The 20,866-nt window shown below is 39.6% G+C and overlaps 1 protein-coding gene across 1 annotated transcript; it reads right to left on the reverse strand.

Moving 5' to 3' along the window:
- Positions 1 to 16,665: 16,665 nt before the first annotated feature.
- On the reverse strand, positions 16,666 to 18,170 carry LOC136280270 (uncharacterized; the record flags this gene model as incomplete). The annotated part of the gene is made up of 3 exons (XM_066165256.1): positions 18,054 to 18,170; positions 17,739 to 17,810; positions 16,666 to 17,607 (listed from the first exon to the last, which is right to left on the reverse strand). Coding segments are annotated over exons 1-3 (1,131 nt in total), but the record flags the coding sequence as incomplete, so codon positions are not given.
- Between the last annotated feature and the right edge of the window lie 2,696 nt (positions 18,171 to 20,866).

Genomic DNA, 20,866 nt, shown 5'->3' on the forward strand with positions numbered 1-20,866 from the left:
CCTCATTCTAATAAATTCTCATGGAATTTCAGTTAAGACTACATTGATCTCCACAATGTTTGTTTCCGCTTTTTCATAATATCCACCTAGGTGCACCAAAAGTATGTTATATAAAGGCACATTTTTAGTGCAATATAAATTTAAAAAACATTGCTTTGTTGAAGAAGATAACTGGCCCCACCCCTGTTCTACATCGTGGTAAATTTGTAGACAAAAATCTCAGATTTTGAACGCTGATATCATATTCATTCTATCACTTCAAATATTCTCGAATGTTTTGTATGTGATTCACTGTACTTACAGAGATCTGAGCTTTTTAACGCCCTTGAAAATTTTATCAGGCAGAGCCTCGATTTTGTTCTCCGAGAGATATCTTAAACAAAGGAAACGGATAAGGAAATAAATAGTAAAGTACAGTAACATAATATGATTGGGTAAGGCAAATTTTATTTGAGCAATGACGGAGTTAACAGTAAAAAAATATTACTGTATACGGTTTGAGATTCAGGTCATTATGGAAAATGGTTTAAACTCTAAATGCACTTACAAATCTAATAGCTCCACCAAGCCCTGGAACTGATCTTCATGAAGCTTCTTAATTTTGTTGTACTCCATTTTCCTGAAGAAAGCATTATGTGCAGTTTAGAATGAAATGTGTAGTGATATCTTTAGCTCTACATTTTTTTTTGTAAGATTTGCGGTTAAGGCAGGGAATGGCAACGTTTTCCAGTAAAATAGCTCCCAGTCTTTATATCTTAATCTTCAAAGAACACATTAGACTTATCTATAATGATCTCAAGATTAAGCGCGAAAACTCTCAAGTTCACTCTCATCAATAGACTTTGATAATGCATCTATTATTGACAAAGGCAGTTTTAGAACAAGAAAAACACTAGAAGCGTGGCATTCCAAGTTAACTCCCAATGCGGACAACAATTCCTGTCCTTTGCCCGGACAATACAACATTCTTTTTAACAAACATTCTTAGTTATCAGCATTTTTAATTTTTTACTTTGTACTTCACACCTAGTATTTCTTACCTTTTTATCATTTTACCCGTTGAAGGCTGTAGCGCAAACAGCCGAAAGCTCGCATTTTTTAAAAGTTTTAGCCATAGATCGTTTTTTAAATTTTACAAGATGTTTTATCCTGGCTGCGGCCCCTCTATCTTTATTTCAAATTGTTAAAAATTTCAAATTGTTTTCCACTGAGACTCTTACAAACTTTTCTTAGATAATTACAGTTTACAATCTTTATCCACGTGATGTCACGCGAGGAAGCCCGTGAAGAGAGTGGTGTTCAAGGTTAGAAACCAATATTTTAAGCATATTAATGGAAGCGGAAAATTATGCCTCAGAGAAAGATTGAATAACGTATGTTACGAGTGTCGAAGGACTGTTGTCGGTCGCGGCGGACTGTTGTAGAAAAGAGAGATGGAGAAATCTTTGTCAGTCACCCAAAGCCAAATGTTTGTCACCTCACCTATTTATCGACCGAACGCCGACAGATCGCAGCACAGTTATTTGTATCGAATATCTGTTTCAGTAAAAATTGTTTTGTTTCAGGTGTTGATAAAACTTTCTTAGGTACTTTCCGGTCATATCTGTTTTGATATAATCCTACGTGTCGCAAAAACATTTGAACAGCATCACATAAGAGGCTTCATGAGGTTTGAAGATACGCTCGTTTTGTACTCCAAAATTAAGTCATTTCACCATAAGCAAAGCAAAAGTGTAAATAAGCTCCAGAAATATTGCATTCTCCAGTGGCTCTAATAGATCCTGGATGTCGGGCAGTGTTCTTAGAAAGTAAGTCCAGCGATGTTCAAGCCGAAGGTGAAAGGTGAGGCATGCCTTTGGTTATATCTGAGGAAACTCTACGAATTGAACTATTTCACTGACCAAATCAGACACCTTCTCATTGACGAATTCCTCTCGTGAGCCGATCGCCGCTCTTTAATGGTTCTTCCCTTCCATTGTCATATTAATGTCTTTCGCACTTTCTTTCTTGTCCCGCTTTGCGATAATCCAGCACTTCTTGGCGTTTAAGAAGTAGCCAAAATCTGGACCCAGGGTACTCAACATGTTCCGCCATCTCTTGATTTCTGTAGTGGAGCCTGCCCCACCCGCATCATTGGCGAACCAGCACTGCTTTGCTGTGGACCTCATCTGTAGACTTGTGGATAGAGGCTGGGTGCTAAGAGAACAAAGGGCCGTAGCGATCGGATCTCCCTTTGTTTTCCCTTCTTCTCAGTGGCGGGATCTCTTAACCGCCAGCGATAAGTTAGTAATTGTCACTACGTATTAGTCTCGAACGTACTTATAATGTTTACTTATGTTTTTATCGATTTTGGAATGGGTCCTTTGAGCAACACCATGCGTATATAAAAGCTGAGTTAGCATCCTTTTAGAGAAGTTTTCTTTTTGATTTCGAGTGGCCTTTTTTGAGTGACGTTTTTTGACTCTTAATTCTTGGCCCACCTTCGTTATTTTGTTGAGGTTACGTTTGATAGTTATGGGCAAAAAATACAAGAGAACATATATTTTCTCATGTTCTACCTGAGGTCCTGGAACATACCCGCTAAAAAACTTTTTGTGCTAATGTTACTTTTTAAAGAGTGGGATAATTTAAAATAATAACACAAAATGTCTCAACAGTTTTATTTGAAATAATGCCCGTAAGACACAGCGACAAAATGACTGCACATGCTTCATTACTCGTGCCTTTTGAGCGTTTAGGGCTACCATTCTTATTCCTTTGCAAACAAAGCTGATGCTGGTTTTCCACCAAAAAAACAAACTTTTTCGCCAGGGATTTAACCACCGAGGAGGCGATGACGTAAAGAAGCGCTAAAGCCGGTGACACACCTCGCGATTTTATACGCCGATCACGGTGATCGGCGAAAATCGCCAATTGTGCTCGGTGCGGCGATTGCGATATTCGCCAATCCCCGCGATCGGGGTATAAAATCGCCGATATCTGGCATGTCAGATATCGGCGATTTAATTCGCCGGCATTCGCTAAGTCTGCCCGTTCCCGCGATTTTCTCGCCTTTTTACTCTGGGAGTCGGCAGTAAAATTAAACAATCAAGTTGGGCGATATTATCACATGATTTTTCAAAATGGAGAAAGGCATCGAAAATTGTTTCTGAACCGAAGAAAAAGAGGTAAATTTGACCACACTGTGGTCAGAAAAGCCATGCTTATTTGGTGTAACGTCGAGCGACTACGGTTATCGTCTCAAGAAAGACTCTGCGTTTCAATAAATCCATGTCTTTGACCATACTTTTCCATTGTCCCACTTTTAAGAACGCTTCCTGAAGCGCTTTGGGTGCAAAATTATGGCAGCAGCCAACAATTTTTTCGCTTCGCTGTCGCCATTCTGTTTTTTTTTATTGGTTCGCGCAATTTTTAAACGTCACCCTATGGAACCTGGGATGAAGTGCCACATTGTCGCGATCGGCAAAAAAAATCGCCAAGTGTGTCAGCAGCTATATGTGGCGATCAAATTGGCTGCAATTGGCGCATAAAATCCCAAAGTGTGTCGCCGGCTTAAGGCAAAAGGTGCTACGAACTTTGTAGCCATATTAAGGATGCTCCACTTCTCTTGATAAATCCACACCTGCTTCTGCAACATATTTTTTTTTTGTGACGTAGAAGGTTTTAAGGTTTAAGAAGGTTTCAGTGACGTAGACGGAAACTTTCCTGAAAACGTTAGTCTTGTCTGTTTTGGTTCGGGTTTCTCCTCGTGAAATGAAAACAGATAATGGGAATTTAAAAAATGCCGCCATTTTGCCTCGGTAGTTATACTATGTAAATATTGTCGTTCCTATTCCTTTACGCGCGTAAAATTTCTCGTGTGTTACAAGCATGTACACTCATTTATCCGCTTTGTCTACACCGCGTGTTCATTTGAGCATGCGCAAATGAAAACGCTATGCTTTGGTTTAACAGGTAATTTGGTGTTATTAAGTGACTTCAAACATAAGCCGGCCCCCGTAGAGGGTAAAGCCTTTACACTCTTTACGGTGGCCAATTTACGTGTTCAACTCAGTTGTTAACACTAAATTACCCTGTTATACTTCCCCACCAACGCAGCACCACAGTTTCTTTAGAAACTTACCCCCTTTATTCGTGTTTAGGTTTATATTGCCAGCTATTGTCATGATAATTATAAAATATGTATCCTGTTTAAAAAAATTTGTCTGAGACTTTAAAAGAGGTGATTAAAAGGGAACCGGCATGTTATTCTTCCTTTCAGGCTTTATGAAGCATAATTTGCATGCTTTATAGTCAGTGATATATACTCTGGTTTTGAACTCTCGAGTGATGAATAGGTGAGGACTAGGCACATTATTTCCTCTTGGTGACGAATAACGTCAAAGATAGTGGTCCACAGTGAAGAAACCATGTTGAATATAGCTGGTTCTATATTATTTTTCAAAATATTTGAAATGAAAATACCCGAGGTTGTTTAACAACAAAATCTCCACAAAAAATTCTCTCGGTATCAATTTTTTTTCACCTTTCTAATCCTGTTAATAGCCAAGAAGCCCTCACATATTGAAGAAACTTTTCGGAAAAAAAAGCTCAGTAGAAGGACGTATGCATCTTATTTTTCATTAAGTGTGGTCGCTTCGTAGGTTTAAAGCTGCCCGTATCCCAAAGTTTACTTGATCAGAAATACAATTGGTAGTGGGCCTGAACCTTGAGGAAACAGGAAAAGAAAAAACCCTTGAAAGTCTTCTCGTGCAAACACTGTCGTGATGAGTGTATATAGGCATTATTACTACTAAGCCCTAAGCCCTCGGGAAAAAAGACGCTTAAACCCTTTAACTCCCATGAATGACCAAGACAGAATTTCTCTTCAAAATATCCTTACAATATCAAGTACACATGTGATGAGAATAGAGAAAAAAATGATTTAGTAGATTATTAGTCGACCCAATGCCAAATTCTCCGCACTAACATCATAAGGATTTATGGCAGACAGTAGAGAGAGTTAATGATGAGATCTTGCGAGCGAAAGGGATAAAAACACTTGAAAGCTAGGGATTGGTGATAAGATCTTTCTTACTTCATAAAAAAATCTTATGATTGATTATGGTCCGCTTACAAAATCTATGATTGACGGAAAAATAGTATGGTCTTTCTCATATTTCAAGGAGACGTCAAATGCGAGAACTTAAACATAGTTTGAATTCTATTGAACGGTAAATAATATCAGGGTCATTATGTCATTAGTTAAAGTATGATGGTCGTTTCAATTTAACTTTCATCTCAGGAAGCTAACGAATAAAAACGTTTCGCGCCTCAGCCAGCAAAAGAGGCTCGCAGAATCTCTGTGTGCTGTAAGAGCTCTTCTAGTGCCCCTTGTTGTAACATCACGGAATCTTCGTCTCGGTGTCAAAATTTCGTAGGGAAAATAATGAAATATATTAGCAATGTTCGCAGTCCAAAATATTAGAGGGGACATGGTAAACACGGCTTTGATCAGGTTTCCTGGCCTGCCAGTTCAAACCAATAGGGTCTACTAGGCCACGTGACCTCACACCACAGGCTTACTATTGCATCCATCTTCTCACAGAAAATGGTAAAAAGACACAATTTTAACACTTTTGAAGAGGCTTAAATTTAAAAATAAGTTACTGTGAATCTCTCGTACGAGTAAAGTCAGGCTCTATGTGTTCAATGTTTCCCCTTTTTTAGATTTTGGGTGGTCTGCAGTCAGCCATTCGAATATACTTATGCATAGTCCTGCAAGTAACTTGATGGCTTTTACAACCGTCGAGATCTAGTGTCTCCGGCTTCCACTACTTGGGGCTTGCCAGGTGTTGCAGCTTAGGAGAAGCCTAATTTCCCACGGTCACAGCAGAATAAAAGAGCCGCAAGTAATGTGTCATTTTATTATATTGGAACCGCAATGAATATCATTGTATCACTAATACCGATGAAGAACAACTGTAGCTGCAGTTTAAGCTGTCTCCAGCATAAGTACCGTTATTACAAACACACAACTTTAGCTTACAGAGGATCTTACTTGAAGGCTTAATAATCTTTCGGAACATATAAAACAGCTCTATAAAAATATAAATAACATTCTTTGCAGTGGCCCTCTCATTTCTAAAAAGTTTTAAAGAAATATAGAGAGATACCTCTTAGCCCTATAAATCTTTGCGCTGCTGATGCATCTGCTGGTCGCTCCATTTTGACTGTTGCCTCCGATCCATTGTTCTTCATCACATGTCCAATGAATGGCACTTCGTTTCAGTTGAATTCGAACCTCTCCTTTTTCAGCTAGATGAATTTTGCTCCACAACACTCCTGTTCTATTATGACTGAAATTTGTGTAGCGGTAGAAAATTGTGTTCTTCTTGCCTACGCAGTAATTATTCTACATCTCTACGACTTTCCATGGCGGAAAAGGGTAAACCAGAGTGGATGTCGATGGCTTCTGTCCGGATACATGTGATCTCCTGGAAGACCTGGCCTAGAAATGGAACAGTAGAAGTGAAGATTTGCCGCGGTGTTTGAGGCTTAGAACTGATGCGCTACTGCTGCTATCTGGTTGGAACGTCATATTTTTCACTGTCATATTTGTCACCATTTCTCTGTCCAAAGTCAGCTTAAATTCGGCTCAAACACAGTTTAAAAGGTGCTTTATGTCTTGCTGAGAACTTCCCATGCCCTCAAATGATGTCACGCCTAACTTTTCTTGTTGTCCCCCAGGTCTCATGCATCCATCGAAAATAGGCACCTTTCATGGGCTTCTTGTACGTAGTTCTCACCAGTTAGCACTATTGACCTTTGCATCCTTAAAAACCGGTCACATTGAGCTAAGTACTTAAAATTTGACCTGAAGTTGCTTTGATTTGTCACATAATGGCTTGAGACTTTGTAATCTCGCTGCATTGATGGTCTTTTATTTATCTTCCGGCGTAACTAACGAACTCATCCTTGTCAGAGTATGTAAAATCAAGCACGAACGAACGAGACAACGAGACGCCCTTTCCTTTGGAAAGCAAAAAAAGGCCTGTAGTGGCCCATCCATGCTTCAAGGTCGAGAAGTGCTCAATGGATTACTATAAATTAATCATTAATGATTGATCAGATTTCATTTAGGTAAATAATCACCAAGTAATCAAAAGTACAGACTTCCTGCATATGAGATAAGTTCCAAGCTTACCATTTATATTAGGGGCTGGCGGGTGTATTAAGACAATGATACAAATCTGTGACTTTGGTGGCAAAGCCTTATTATTCTGATGTCATAAATGTCGCTATCTGTCCCTAAAATTATCTGATTATGCCCTCTTCTCTTGCTTTTTAACAGTAAGTAGGATGAAAACTACAAAGAAGATTCTCAACTCTTTGACTTACAGATATTTTAGTTAGTTATTAAGTACGTATGAAACAGCTCTATGACAAGTTATTAGACAAACTATGCGCTTCCACTTATGGAAGTTAGACAACACATGTTCAACTTGGAAACTCGTCACGATGGTTTAAACCTTCGGACTTAGAATTCCTTTAGTAAATACATGCCGAATATGAACGAATGTCTAAATCGTAATAAACAAACTAACTACTTGATAACATTTGAACGCCCCTCCCTTTGCAAATGAAAAACTATAAATGTCACTACCGGTATTTTTTACTTTCATTTCACAAAGATAAAGCAATAAGTAAATTAAGGAGTGTCCTAGTGATTAATGACCTGACTCTGTTTCGATTTGTTGCCTGGAGACGCTGTATGATGTTCCTTCACTGTACAGATTTCTTTCTCTGATTTACTAGATTTTCTTTTCGACGAGCTATGCCACTGTTTGACCAAAGAAGCTTATCATGGGAAAACTATTAAAAGGCGACACTTGGGAGTGCAGTCTTTGACAAAGAGATTATACAATATAATAAACTACGATTAGAAAGGAAATTGTTTTTTAAAATACTAACTTCAGAACACATTAACTTCGGAATACACTTCACAAGTTTTGTTCGATAATTTATAAAGCGAACAAAATATGAAGATATATAAATGAGAATGGTATGTAGTGTTCAGCAGAAGAGAGGAGAGGGATGTAGCACAGGGGGTAGGAGGGTGGAGTCAGAGGGTATGTTTGAGCTTCACCACTGCTCCATTGTACGTGCAGGGTAAAAAAATTCCATGTTTACAAAAATAAAACATTCCTGCTGCGTAGCTGATTTCTTTTGGAGCTAAGACAACGCTGCTCGTATCTGTTGTTATTTTTATCAATGCGCGATGGATTTAACGCATTCCTTACATAAATAAGACAGACTCCAAACTTACAGCGCTCTCAGCTTGGTGTTGTTACTGAAAATACCTGATGGTAATTTCTTCAACTGGTTGTTGTTCAACCATCTACCAAAAGTAACATAAAGGGGTTTTAATTACGTTGTGCTTATCAACATGGTGCGGGCACCGTGTATGCTCGAAACTGACGTATAATTTAGAGTTATAATCTGCTAACAAAGGCATATTGTCTGATGACCCGATGTCTTCTGTCCGGTTTTACATATAGAGACCTAACATTGCACATTGTCATTTAGAGCAGTCCTCATTATAATCCAGGCGACATTGATTGCAGGGAGGGGGAGTTTAAGAAACACCAAGACACAAATTGTCTGAATAGTTTTTTCAACTTTACATACACATTGTATTCACTTGTACCAGCACAAATGATAACGCCATGTTTAAACTTATTTCGCTAATCAAACTCTAGATTGACGCGGTGTGATGTTCCTTCTTGTACAGATTTCTTTCTCTGGTTTATTAGATTTTCTTTTCGAAATTGTCTGTCTGAAATTGTCTGAAAACCGATGTCATCTGCCCAGTTTTACATATTGAGACCTAAGATTACACACTGTCATTACTGTCATTTAGAGCAGTCTTTATTACAAGCCAGGTGACGTTGATTGCAGGGGGGAGGGGGGGGGGGAGTTTAACATACTAAGACACAAATTGTCTGAATAATTTTTTTTTTTAACTTTACATACACAGTGTCCTCCCTGTGATTTTTATCTCTCAAAGGATGGATTTGTTATTGAGAGACTCCAAAAAATGATGTTATGTCTTTTGTCCTTTTTGTTTTGTTCTTGTCTCACCAGGCCTCGTACAGTTATCGAAAATAAGCACCTTTCTTCACCTTACATTGAACGTTAAGTTCTACACTTTTCACTGGTGAGTACTTGTGACTCTTAGATCCTCATAAACTTGTCAGATTGAATCAACTCTTGGACGCAACAAGGTTTAACTGAGATGCTAGGATAAATTAGTAACCTGCCTACTTTAAATATGACAGGACTTTATTTTAATATATCACATAGCGGTTAAAGACTTTGTGATGTCACTCCATTGATGGTCTATCGTTTATCTATGGAGTAACTAACAAACTCATCCTTTTTAGCAGATTCAAAACCAAGCACAATTGAACGACACAACGAAGCGCCCTTCTCTTCGGGTGGCAAAAAAATAGGCCTCTGGTAGTGGCCATCTCCCCCCCCCCCTCCTCCCCCCTTTTCATAGAATGTTCTTTAACTCTTTTTCTTTCCCTGACGTTGCATCTTATCCTTTCTTGCCTTATTAAATCCTATCAAATCGAAATTTATCGCATTTCAGTGAGAAGGCAGCCGGTGTAGAGTCTGAGTGTTAAGGTTACCAAACAAGGGCCCATTTTGTGGAAAAAAAAGCAACTATAGCAATAATAACAATGATAATGATGACAAAGATACAATTATGATCCTACTTTCGAGTACTATCATATTTTATTTTATCGAAGTCACTCATCCTGCCGGTGGTGGTAAATATGAGGGATGTTAATGTTTCGTGTTAAATGTCGAGAACTGTCCTTGATTAGTGGTGCTTCTTCTTATTCTCATGTATATCTGTGAGTTTTTTGAGGCTCTAGGCTCTTATAGGACTCCGCATTTGGGTGACAAACCCTGACATCAAAGAATGCCGATAATTGGTGCTCGCAGAGTCCACGTGCATGAATGACCAGCCTTGTGCTTTCTTAGATGCTCTGTTCAGCTGTAATATCATCCACTGACCAGTGATATTGTAGTTTGACAGCAGCACGGAACTCCTGTTTAATCAGGTTGGCGCCCAATTCTCGGAAAGGAAGTATACTTGGTCAAGCTACTTGGTCAAGCACTCGCCTGATCTTTTTTGGTTCTCCTGGTCTTTCGAAAGTGACTACGTTTTGTGCCGTTTTACTAAGAGACTCACCTGTTAGCTGTTGTGTTTGAAATGTTTGAGATACTTAAGGAGGTGCGTTGACACTTTGACTGATGAAGCGTAATTCCGGCTTAGATTTGCAAGGCACAGGCGCCTCCAAGGCGAACATTAGAGCTAGCATGGTCGTTGCCAGCTGATTACATTTGCGTTTCGATATTCCAGGAATAAGTCTCAGAGTTGTTGCTTTCTCCAGTGGCTCTAGTAGATCCTGATGCCTCGGGCAGTGTTGCCAGAAAGTGCGTCCACCGATGTTTTAAGCCCGAGATGGAAATGGCATAGCATGCCTGTGTCTGTGTCTGAGCGAACTCCACCAATTACCCTACTTCACTGACCCAATCAGACACCTTGTCACTGACGAATTCCTCTTGCTACTCTCGTAAGCCTATGGTCGCGCCTCGTCGTGCCTTCCATTCTATACTGTTGTTTTGATGTCCTTTTCTTTAAATACTTCCTTCACACTTTCCGTCTTGTTTGGCTTTGCGATAATCCATCACTTCTTTTTGTTTGGGAAGAAGCCAAAATCTGGACCCGGAGTAGTATAACCTGTCCCACCAGCATCATTGGGGAACTACGTCTGCTTTGCCGCGGACGCCACCTGTAGACACGTGATTATAGGCTGAACGGTAAGAACAAAAAGAGCCACAGCGATCGGATCTCCCTGCGTGGTCCCTTCTACTCAGTGACAGGATCTTTTTACCGCCAATAATAATTTAATAATTGTCTTCATGTCTTAGCCACGAACGTACCTCTAACGTTTAATTCTAGTTTTTTTTTGTTTTTGTTTTTGTCATCGGTCCTTTGAGCATCATCACGCGCTTATATAAGTTGAGTCAGCATCCCTTTCAAGTAATGTTCCCTTTGATTTCGATTTGCCTTGACAACCAGGACCTCTTGATGTTTTTTTGACTCTTGACCCTTGGCTCAAGCGAGACCGATACGTCAGTACCTTTGTAAGTTTGTTTTTAGGTCTTTTCTACAGTTATGAGCAAACATTACAAAGGATCATATCTCTTTCATGTTCTACATGAGGCCCTGAAACACACCCGCTAACAGACTCGTTTGTTTAAGATGCGATGTTTTCTCTTCGTGTTTCATATTAATGCCTTAAATAGATTATGAAGCTGCCCAGAAATGCATGTAACGGTAAGATTAAGTTCGGTCACGTAGTGTTGTCTTCATAATGTGCCAGAAAACATTGATTGCAGGGGAGGCTAGGGGTTGATTACCGATAAAGGAAAAGAGTGGGGAATTTTAAAATAACGACACAAAATGTCTCAATTGTTCCATTTAAGATTATATGAAGCGTGTTCAATCCAGCAGGTGCAAAGGAGAACGCTACGTTCAGGTTTATACTGTCAGGTATTGTCATGACCTAAAATCAAAATTATGCGCAAAATAATCAAGTTTTTTTTAAGAGTTCAAAATAGTTAATTAAAAGAGAACCGGTATGTTAGTCTCCTGATCAGGCTTTATGAAGCATAATTTGCATGCGTTATAGTCACTGATCAGATCTAGTGGTCCGGCGTCCACTACTTAGGGCTCGTCCGGTGTTACAGACAGAGACTGGGCTTTGCTGGTATTGCCACTATGACTTTGCCTAATTGTGAAAATAATATTTGAGCGTCAGTCACCAGAGGTACTCGAGGCTTGTCTAGAGCGCCTGGGATGGATTGCCGTAAGGCGATCATCTTCTGCAGCAAAGAAGCCGTCCATATTGGTGGATACGCTCAATGCCAAGGACCGACGCCAAAAATTACTTCTCGACCTGTGAATACTTCCTGTCTGCTACCGAGAGCGCCCCACTTCTATATGTCACTGGTTGACCATGCTGCATCAGTAAAAAGCCAAATCCATCCTTGGACGCATCGTCTTGCCCCCCTGTTTGGTCGCTCTTACTAAAGTAATTGAGTACTGGTGCTTTAGAGACAGCGTCTTTGAATTCTTTCAAGGCATCTTTCTGGTAATGAGTCCATTTCCACTCAGCATTCTTGCGTAACAGGCGGCGTAGTGGCTCTTACATTCTTGAAAGGTTTTATAGGAATTTAAAAAGGTACCTCACTAGCCCTTATAATCTCTTCACTGCTGATTGTGTTCGTCTTACTTAGCAGTAATTAATCCACATCTCTAAGACTTTGTCGACCCTGCCTTTCTCCTCCTTAAAGGGTAAAGGGTAAACCAGGATGGATATGGAGGGCTTCTGACCCGATACATGTGATGAAAGACGTTACTCGATAATCTTCCAGCTTCAAGTGTAAATGGAGGATAAATTCCGTGTTTCGAGTTATTTATTTCAATATTTTTCTTGATCTCCACGAAGTTCTAGCCTCGAAAGAACTTGAACATTAGAAGTGAAGATTAGTTGCGATGTTTGTGGCTTGGAACTGATGCATTGCTGCTGCTATCTGCTCACGTTTGTCTAGATTCTGTCGCTGTGTCTAGGACCAAGGTCAGCTTAAATTCGACTAAAACACAAGTTCAAAGCTGCTACATGTCTTGCTGAGAATTTCCAAAGTCCCCATGTAGCAGTAGCGGCCCGAATTAGAAAAAACAAGTTAAACAGGACTTTGAACTGGTTTGATGACCTGCCAGCTCAAAAACACATAAGGTCACTAGGTCACGATATCTCGCACTACAGTCTTACCATTGTAAGACCCTCTTACAATTTTGGAGGGAAAACGACATAAAATGCATAGTTTCAAGCAAGTCGAGGTTTTTTACTCTACGTTGGATGTTTTTCCGTGATGGTATATCAAAAACCTTTTTCAGATTTTCTTGAAATGAGGAATTGTAGCTTTCGACCGATATCCTCTCCTGATTATAAAAAATTATATTGTAAATGAAGAGAATGTGACTAGTAGGTATACTACTCGACAGCTTGGCATAGTTAGTATTCTAACATAAATAACTTATACCTTGTTTACTATATATTGTCGTTTTATCGTGCAATTCAACCTTGCAACCCGCATTCAAAAGCGATAATCATCCTCTGGAGTAAATGCACAGTGAATAGGACTCTTAGAGAGCCTTATCTAGAGACTTGAATTAATGATATCGTGCCTTAGTTTTCTTGTTGTCTCTCCAGGCTCATTCGTTGGAAATAAGCACATTTCCTGCGTTTTACGTCGTAGTATTACAGGTTTCACCGGTGAGTACTTTTGACCAAAATCGGTCTGGAGATAAATTTTTCACGCAATAAGTTGTAACTCGGCTGCTAGGATAAGTTAATAGCCTGCGTACTTAGAATGTGACCATAATTTATAAGCTTGGCGACAAATTTCAATCATTGGTATACCTTCAATGTTACTGACTGTCCCTCAAAAATTATCTGTTTATGTCCTCTTTTCTTCCTTTCACAAATTCAGTAGGCCTGGAATAAAACTACTGAAAATACTCTTTACTTTTTTACTTACAGATCTAGCAGGTTGATATTGTTATTGAATATTTCTTTTGGCAAGTCCTCCAACTGGTTGTTCCTCAAATCCCTTTCGGCAAAAGACGACAGTTAGTGTTTGTAACAAGTATTCAGCTGACTTATCAATCTAAACGCATTATCATTATCATCAATATTTTGACCAGGATCAGGAGGCCAGGGAGCCAGTGCTAGTGATGAGCAAATGGAAGAAATGGCTACGGACGAACCGGAAAACGAAAACATAGAACCCGCCGAATTGAGTGCAGTGGAACAAATTGAAATCCTTAAAGCACAAATCAGTGATTTAGAGCAACAGGTGGAAGATCTAAAAGGGACCAGGTTTGGAGCTGAAAACATTTCCAAAGATTCTGAATTGCTGACATTTTACACAGGCTTTGTATCAAAGGAACGATTTGATAGCTTTTATGGCCGGGTTGAACCATATGCTAAAACCATGATAAAATGGTCCCAGATTCAGCGTGAACGAGGCAAAGAAAACTACAAGCGGAGGCGCAGCAGTGGCAATTTTGCATTGTCACTCTATGACCAACTGTTTTTATTTATGATCAGACTAAGGTTGGGATTGCTGGAGACAGACTTAGGAGTAAGATTCAATATTAGCACAAGTACTGTCAGCAGAATCATTTTAACTTGGGCAAATTTTCTGTACACAATGCTTGGCCAAGTGCCAATTTGGTCCGCAACTGCTCAGATAAAAAATAGTATGCCTCAGTGCTTCAAAACCACATACCCTAAAACAAGGGTTATCCTTGACTGCACTGAGATCAAAGTCCAAAGGCCTAGCTCTAAGGTTCTGAACTCAGAATTTTTTACTCTGCATACAAGTCGCATACCACCCTTAAATGCCTCGTGGGAATAGCTCCTCATGGTGCAGTAACACTTGTAAGTTCTTTATATCAGGGAAGTATATCAGACAAAGAGATAACAAGGCGTAGTGGAATTTTGTCACTTATCGAAGAAGGAAACGAGGTCATGGCAGATAAGGGTTTTCTGATTCAAGATTTATTACAACCCCAAAAAGCTACATAGACAATCCGTCCTTTCCTGTCTAAGACAAAGTCTTTGCAGTTCACTTCAAAAGAAGTAACAGAAACACGACAAATTGCCCGCCTCCGTATTCACGTCGAGCGAGCAATCAGACGAATCAAAGAATACCAAATTTTTGAAAAAGTTTTGCCACTTTCGTTGGCTGGTTCAGTAAACCAAATATGGACAATTTGCTGCCTTCTTACAAACTTTAGAAGGCCACTATATTGAAACTATAACATGCCTGTTAGTATTGTGTAGTTCCATTACATTTCCCCCCCCCCCAAGAAGATTTTTCTTACCCCCCCCCCCCCATCTCCCAGCATCTGGAAATGCAATTAACCTTCAAATGTTTCTTTAATGTTTTTGGTCTTTATGAACCCAACCCTTTCCCCTCCCCTTCATCTCCGGGCATTTACAATCCTTTCTATGGGGGCAGTATTGAGATTTTTTGGAGCTACACTTCCTTCAGCAAAACTAGGGTTAGTAATAAGAGTTGTAACAGTTAACCAGTTACTTAGAAACAGGTGACAAATAAATCAAAGATTGGATTTGACTTTACAAAGAACAGTTTTTTACAATTATTTCAGTGATTCCAGAAAAAAAATCACTTCTTCCTTTTGGGAAATTATGGTGAGAGGGTAATTTTCCTCATTTCCAGGGGGATTTCTGATATGGCCCCAAATCATTATTTTAAAGGTTTACAAATTTTAGGATAGAGGTGGTGCCCCCTTGTAAGGGAGGTTCTAAATCACATTCTCTATACAGCTCACATGAGTTGGTTACATGTACTTAGTCCAAAAATCCTAAATCCTTTCATAAATTATTTGTCTCTGCTGCTGCACTCAAGCACTTATCAAAACATTAGGCTTAGTCATACAGATTTTTTTAACTATGCTTCACAAAGCAGGCTATGCCCCCACTTTTTTTAACAGTTCAGGGAGGAGGTATTCAAAATAAAATTTGTCTAATTTCATCTTCATCTCTGAACAAAATTCTGCATCAAACCTCACTCTTTCTAAATGAAAGTCAGATTTACAATAAACATAAAAATCTACCCATTCACAACCTGTCAACATCATCTGTCCCATGATCTGGTAGTAATAGCTATGTGTTTTTCGAAGTTTATAAACCCCATTTACACATTTCAGATATTTCAGCTGCGAGATTGAATCCGTAATAGGGCACTTGATTTCCAGCAGCCCCCAGGGATTGTTTTCAGAGGGATCATAGACACCATTACAACTCCATAGCGGATTAAATTTGACTTTCTGAAATGGGTGACACCGCTGGATTTTTTACCTCGAAGGCTCGGTTTATTCCTTTGGGCATTGCTTTCGGTGGCTGCCGAAAACGTGTCGGTTTTATTCGTTTCGAAAAAGGTGAGATATTTTGGAAGAAGACCAAAGGAACTGCGGAAGGTACTTCAAAAGACTTGGACAATAGTGTAATTAAGCTACCTTGCGCGAACAGACTTGTGATCTTGTATCCTTTTGTTTACATTGTCTTGAGATGAATGAACTCGAGATCGATTAACTGCAATCATTTGAATGGATTTAGTTTCTATTCACGGTGTATTTTTAGCCTTAATATGTTTTTAGGATTAAAAAGCGTCGCAAAAGATTTAAAAATGGATCTTGAACGAGTTGTTGTAATCACTGCGAAGAGCAAAAGCGAAAATAGTTTATCATTTCGAGCGCCGATCGTTTTGTTTTGATCCGAATCAAGCAGATTCCCGGGAGAGTTTATTTCATCTGTTAACAAAAGAAAAATATCTCACCTACATCAAAGAAGTTGCGCTCTTCACGATCTTCGGAAGCATGCCGGCATGTCGGCAAACTCATCGGAATGAATAAGTAATGAGAAAGAACAATAGCCTGAATATATGAATACTTAACAACCTCAATTTTTGAGGTACACATTTAATCCGCTATGGAGTTGTAATGCTTCGATCTGGAGAGGCAGCCAGATGTGGACATGATGGGTTGATAACAATCCCGGCAGGAAGAACATTGCAATCTCCACTGTCAGCATATGCAGACGCTGCCTCTTCTTCTGTATTAATACCATGCCTCATGGCTGCAGTTTGCACAGTCTTCTTTAGTTGCCTTGCTGCCAGTGATTCAAAGTCAGCCCTTCGGGCACAAACATCTTTAAATTTACTCGAAGATAGTCTCTGTGCCCTCAGATCATGCCACTTCTGAGTGTCAGACTGCTCCCTTGTTTCTTCCTCATATAAACAGGATTGTGCTTGTGAGACACTAAGCCCTTCAGCAAAGTTAAGTTCTGCCAAAGTAGGCACAAATGTATAATTGCTTCTAAGCAATGGTACACCAAAAGGCGGTGGCTCCTGTGGCCCCTCAACATTAATGTGAATTTTTGGATCAATGGTTGTGTTCTGACGTTGTTGGTATGATATAACTGAGCCATGAGCTACTCTCCCTAGTTTACTATTCACATAGTCCAAACTGTCAGTTTCTGGAACAATACTGTTTACTTGCATGTCTTCATATTGTTTGAATATGTCTCTCATAGAATCAATGATTTTGGGTAAACCAAAATGTTCCGGAATCGGATTATACAGAGTGGACCGTACTCCATCTAACCTGCGTATTTTCTTTTTTTGTGTTGCATCATTGCTCGGTGGTTTCACTTGCTGCACCAGCACCTCTTGCACCTCGCGGGGATTGATTCCTGCTGTCCTTTGAGGAGCGTGCCATGTTTGTGGTAGACTTGTTTTTGACATGGCAGGAAGTACACTTTTTAAGCCCAGTTTTATATAATGCTCAAGGAGGTAAACCAGCCCTATTGCATGGTTACAGAGCCCTGCACCTGCTTCACAGTTGCAGGAGGTACTGGTTATTTTAACTTCGGGAGTCCTTGATATCTCAACCTAAAAAGAATTAAATGGATAAATATCTGCTGTGAATGTGTGTGTGGATATTTTAAGAATTAACTCGTATGAAAATTACATCAAGCAAAGTTCGAGCTGAGACAAAACTTAAGTATTATAAATAAGCTTACCTGTAACCTCCATGGCTCTTCATTTTTTCTCTGTGATTTGTAGCTTCGAGCGCTAACAATTACTTCTGTATCCTGAGTTTTTATTGAAAGCAAAGTGCGAATTTGGAAGTTTAATACACTATAGATTTTGCACAAGAGATTTCGAATGGCGAATCGTGCAATAAACGAAAAAAAAGCACCATCTAAGATGCTTAAAGAAGCATGCGTAGCATGAAATCACACCAGTGTTGCAGTTAAATTTGAGACTGAAATGAAACTTTTACCTTCGACATCGAAGATATACCCTTCGCAGAAGTTACTATAACCACGAGTTACCACCTTCATCGGGACTTCTCCATCGGTCTCAAGCCATGTCTCGATAAAAGAGGCGTCAAAAAACGGAACATTGCGGAGAGATTTCGACCACGCAGCAGAAAATCCACCTTCAGCCATATTGGCTAAACAAGCATGTCGTCCAGGATGCCCGTTCAGCCTCGTTTTGGTGCGGCCCTCGATCCAAGATGGCGGTGCGTGATATTGGAGTATAGTTATATCAAAAATTATAAACAGCGTGTTAAATTGAGCAGGTGCGAACTAGAACGCTATGTCCAGGTTTATAATGCCAGGTATAGTCATGATTTAAAATAAAAACTACGTTTAAAATAATTTGCTTCGGACTTCAAAAGAGATGATTAAAATAAAACCGGCATGTTCATCTCCTGATTAGGCTTCGTGAAGCAAAATTTGCATGCCTTACAGTCAGTGATATGTACTCTGTGGCTATGAACTCTTAAGCGGTAGATGGGTGGGGTTGGTGGTCTATAGTCAGCATAGTCCTGCAAGTAACTTGACGGCTTTGACAACCGTCCAGATCTAATCGTCTGGTCTCCATTGCTTGGAGCCTGTCAGGTGTTACAGAAAGTGACTGGCCAGTTCTTGGTTTTGCCGCTGTGGCTTTGTCTAGTTGTTAGGTCATATTGTAGCGTCTGCTAACGGAGGTGCTCGAGGCTCGTCTAGAGCGGCTCGGATGGATGACTGCTGGAAGATCATCTTTTGTATCAGGAAAGCCATCCAAGGTTGTGTTTTTTAGCCTCTGTAGAGTTGGCTCACAAATTTCTCTCTCTGTGTTTCATTGAGTTGGTGATCCGGAACGGAAAGGAAATGATTGGTATGAATGCGATCGACCACTTGTTCTGCGCGGGTAAGCTCCCAGTCCTTCATGAAAGCTCTCGGTAGTATCCTTTTCCTACGCTTGTACCTTATCTCGTAGTCATACTGCTGAAGTGGTAACAAGGCACTCTAGCTTCTTGAGTGCTGATGCTAAGGGCTTCTGCATAATAAAGACCAGGGCTTTTTGATCAGTCCGCAGGATAACTTTCTTAACGAACACATATTGGTGGTGATGCTCCGTGCCAAGGCCGAGAACAAAAATTACTTCTCGATCTTATGCCAACGGGAGTGTCACTGGTTCACCATGCCGCATTAGTAAAAAGTCAAGTCTATTCTTGGACTTATCTCCTTGGCCCTCTATTGGGTCACCCCTTCTGAAGTACTTGAGTTCTGCCGCTTTTTTAGCAGCGTCTTTGATCTCTTCGAAGGCATCTCTCTGGTCATGAGTCCAGATCCACTTACATTCTTACATGTCAGTCCGCTCTACTAAGACTGAAATTTGTTTAGCGCTCGAAAATTGTGTTCGTCTTGCCAAGTAGTAATTATTCCACATCTCGAAGACTGTATCGATACTACCTTTCTCTTCCTTGGAGGTAAAGGTTAAACCAGAGTGTATATATCGAGGGCTTCTGACGCGATGTATGTGATGGGAGACACTACTCGATAGATGTCCAGTTTCGAGTGTAAATCGAGGGTAAATTCCATGTTTGAAAGGTTTGATGGCCTACTAGCCTAAAAACACATGGTTCTACAAGGTCACGATATCTTCCACCACAGTCCTATCATTACAAGACCCTCCTACAATTTGGGAGGAAAAACAACAAAACATGCATAATTTTATGCAAGTCGAGGTTCATACATGGGATGTTTTATTATTATAGCATATTATAAAAATCCTATTCGGATTTTCTTTAACTGAGAAATTGAAACTTGCAACCGGTATCTACACTTGATTACAAGCAGATGTATTGAAAATGAAGAAGATGCGACTAATGGGTACATCTCTCGACAGCGTCGCATAATCAGCATTCCAGCATAAATAAAGTTTACCTTGTTTTATACAGATTGTCTTTTTATCGCAGAATTGACACTTGTAACCCGCATTCAGAAGTGATGGTCTCATCCTCTGGACCAAAATTAATGCACAATGAATAAGACTCTCAGAGAGCCTTAATGAGAGACTCGAATAAATGATATAGTGCCTGAGTTTTCTTTTCATCCATCGAAATCAAGGACGATTGAACGACACAACGAGACGCACTTCCCTTTGGATAGTAAAAATAGGCCTCTAAGGGCTATTCCCCCACTTCCCCCTTTTCCCAACTTAACGCTCCAAAGGGAATAAGGCTGAGAAGTGCTTGAATGGATGACTGTATAAATTATTAACGATTAATTTGATTATATTGGGGTGAATTATCACCAAGTAATTAAAAACTACATCCTCCCTGCATGTAAGATGGATTCCGAGCTCAGCTTTTTATAGCGGGGGCTGACGGGTCTATCAAGACTAATGTATCAAGCAATAATACAAATCTGTGACTTTAGAGACACAGTCTAATTATTATGAAGCCTTGAATGCCACTAATTGTCCCTGAAATTATCTGTTTACGTCCTATTGTCTTCCTTTTGAAATGTCAGCAGGATTAAAACTAAGAAGAATAGTCCTTACTTTTAACTTTACATATATTATAGTTTAATATTGGGGACGTATGAAACAGGTCTATAAAAAGTCAGAAGACAAACTATGTGCCTCCACTTATGAAAGTTAAGTGCAAGAACTGTGTTTGCTAGAAATTTCTTATTTTTTAATGTTTTAATCCCCTAACAAATTCATATTCTACAAGAACCGATGTCTTCTTTTCCGTTTTTTTACATATAGAAACCTAAGGTAGCACTACCAATTATCATATGGCTCAGAACTAATTGAAACTTGTTGGTTTTTAAATTTTTAAGCACTGAGAACAACTAAGTGCTTTACA

Source organism: Pocillopora verrucosa, chromosome 4 (genome assembly GCF_036669915.1).
Source record: "Pocillopora verrucosa isolate sample1 chromosome 4, ASM3666991v2, whole genome shotgun sequence".
Taxonomy (NCBI): Eukaryota; Metazoa; Cnidaria; class Anthozoa; order Scleractinia; family Pocilloporidae; genus Pocillopora; species Pocillopora verrucosa.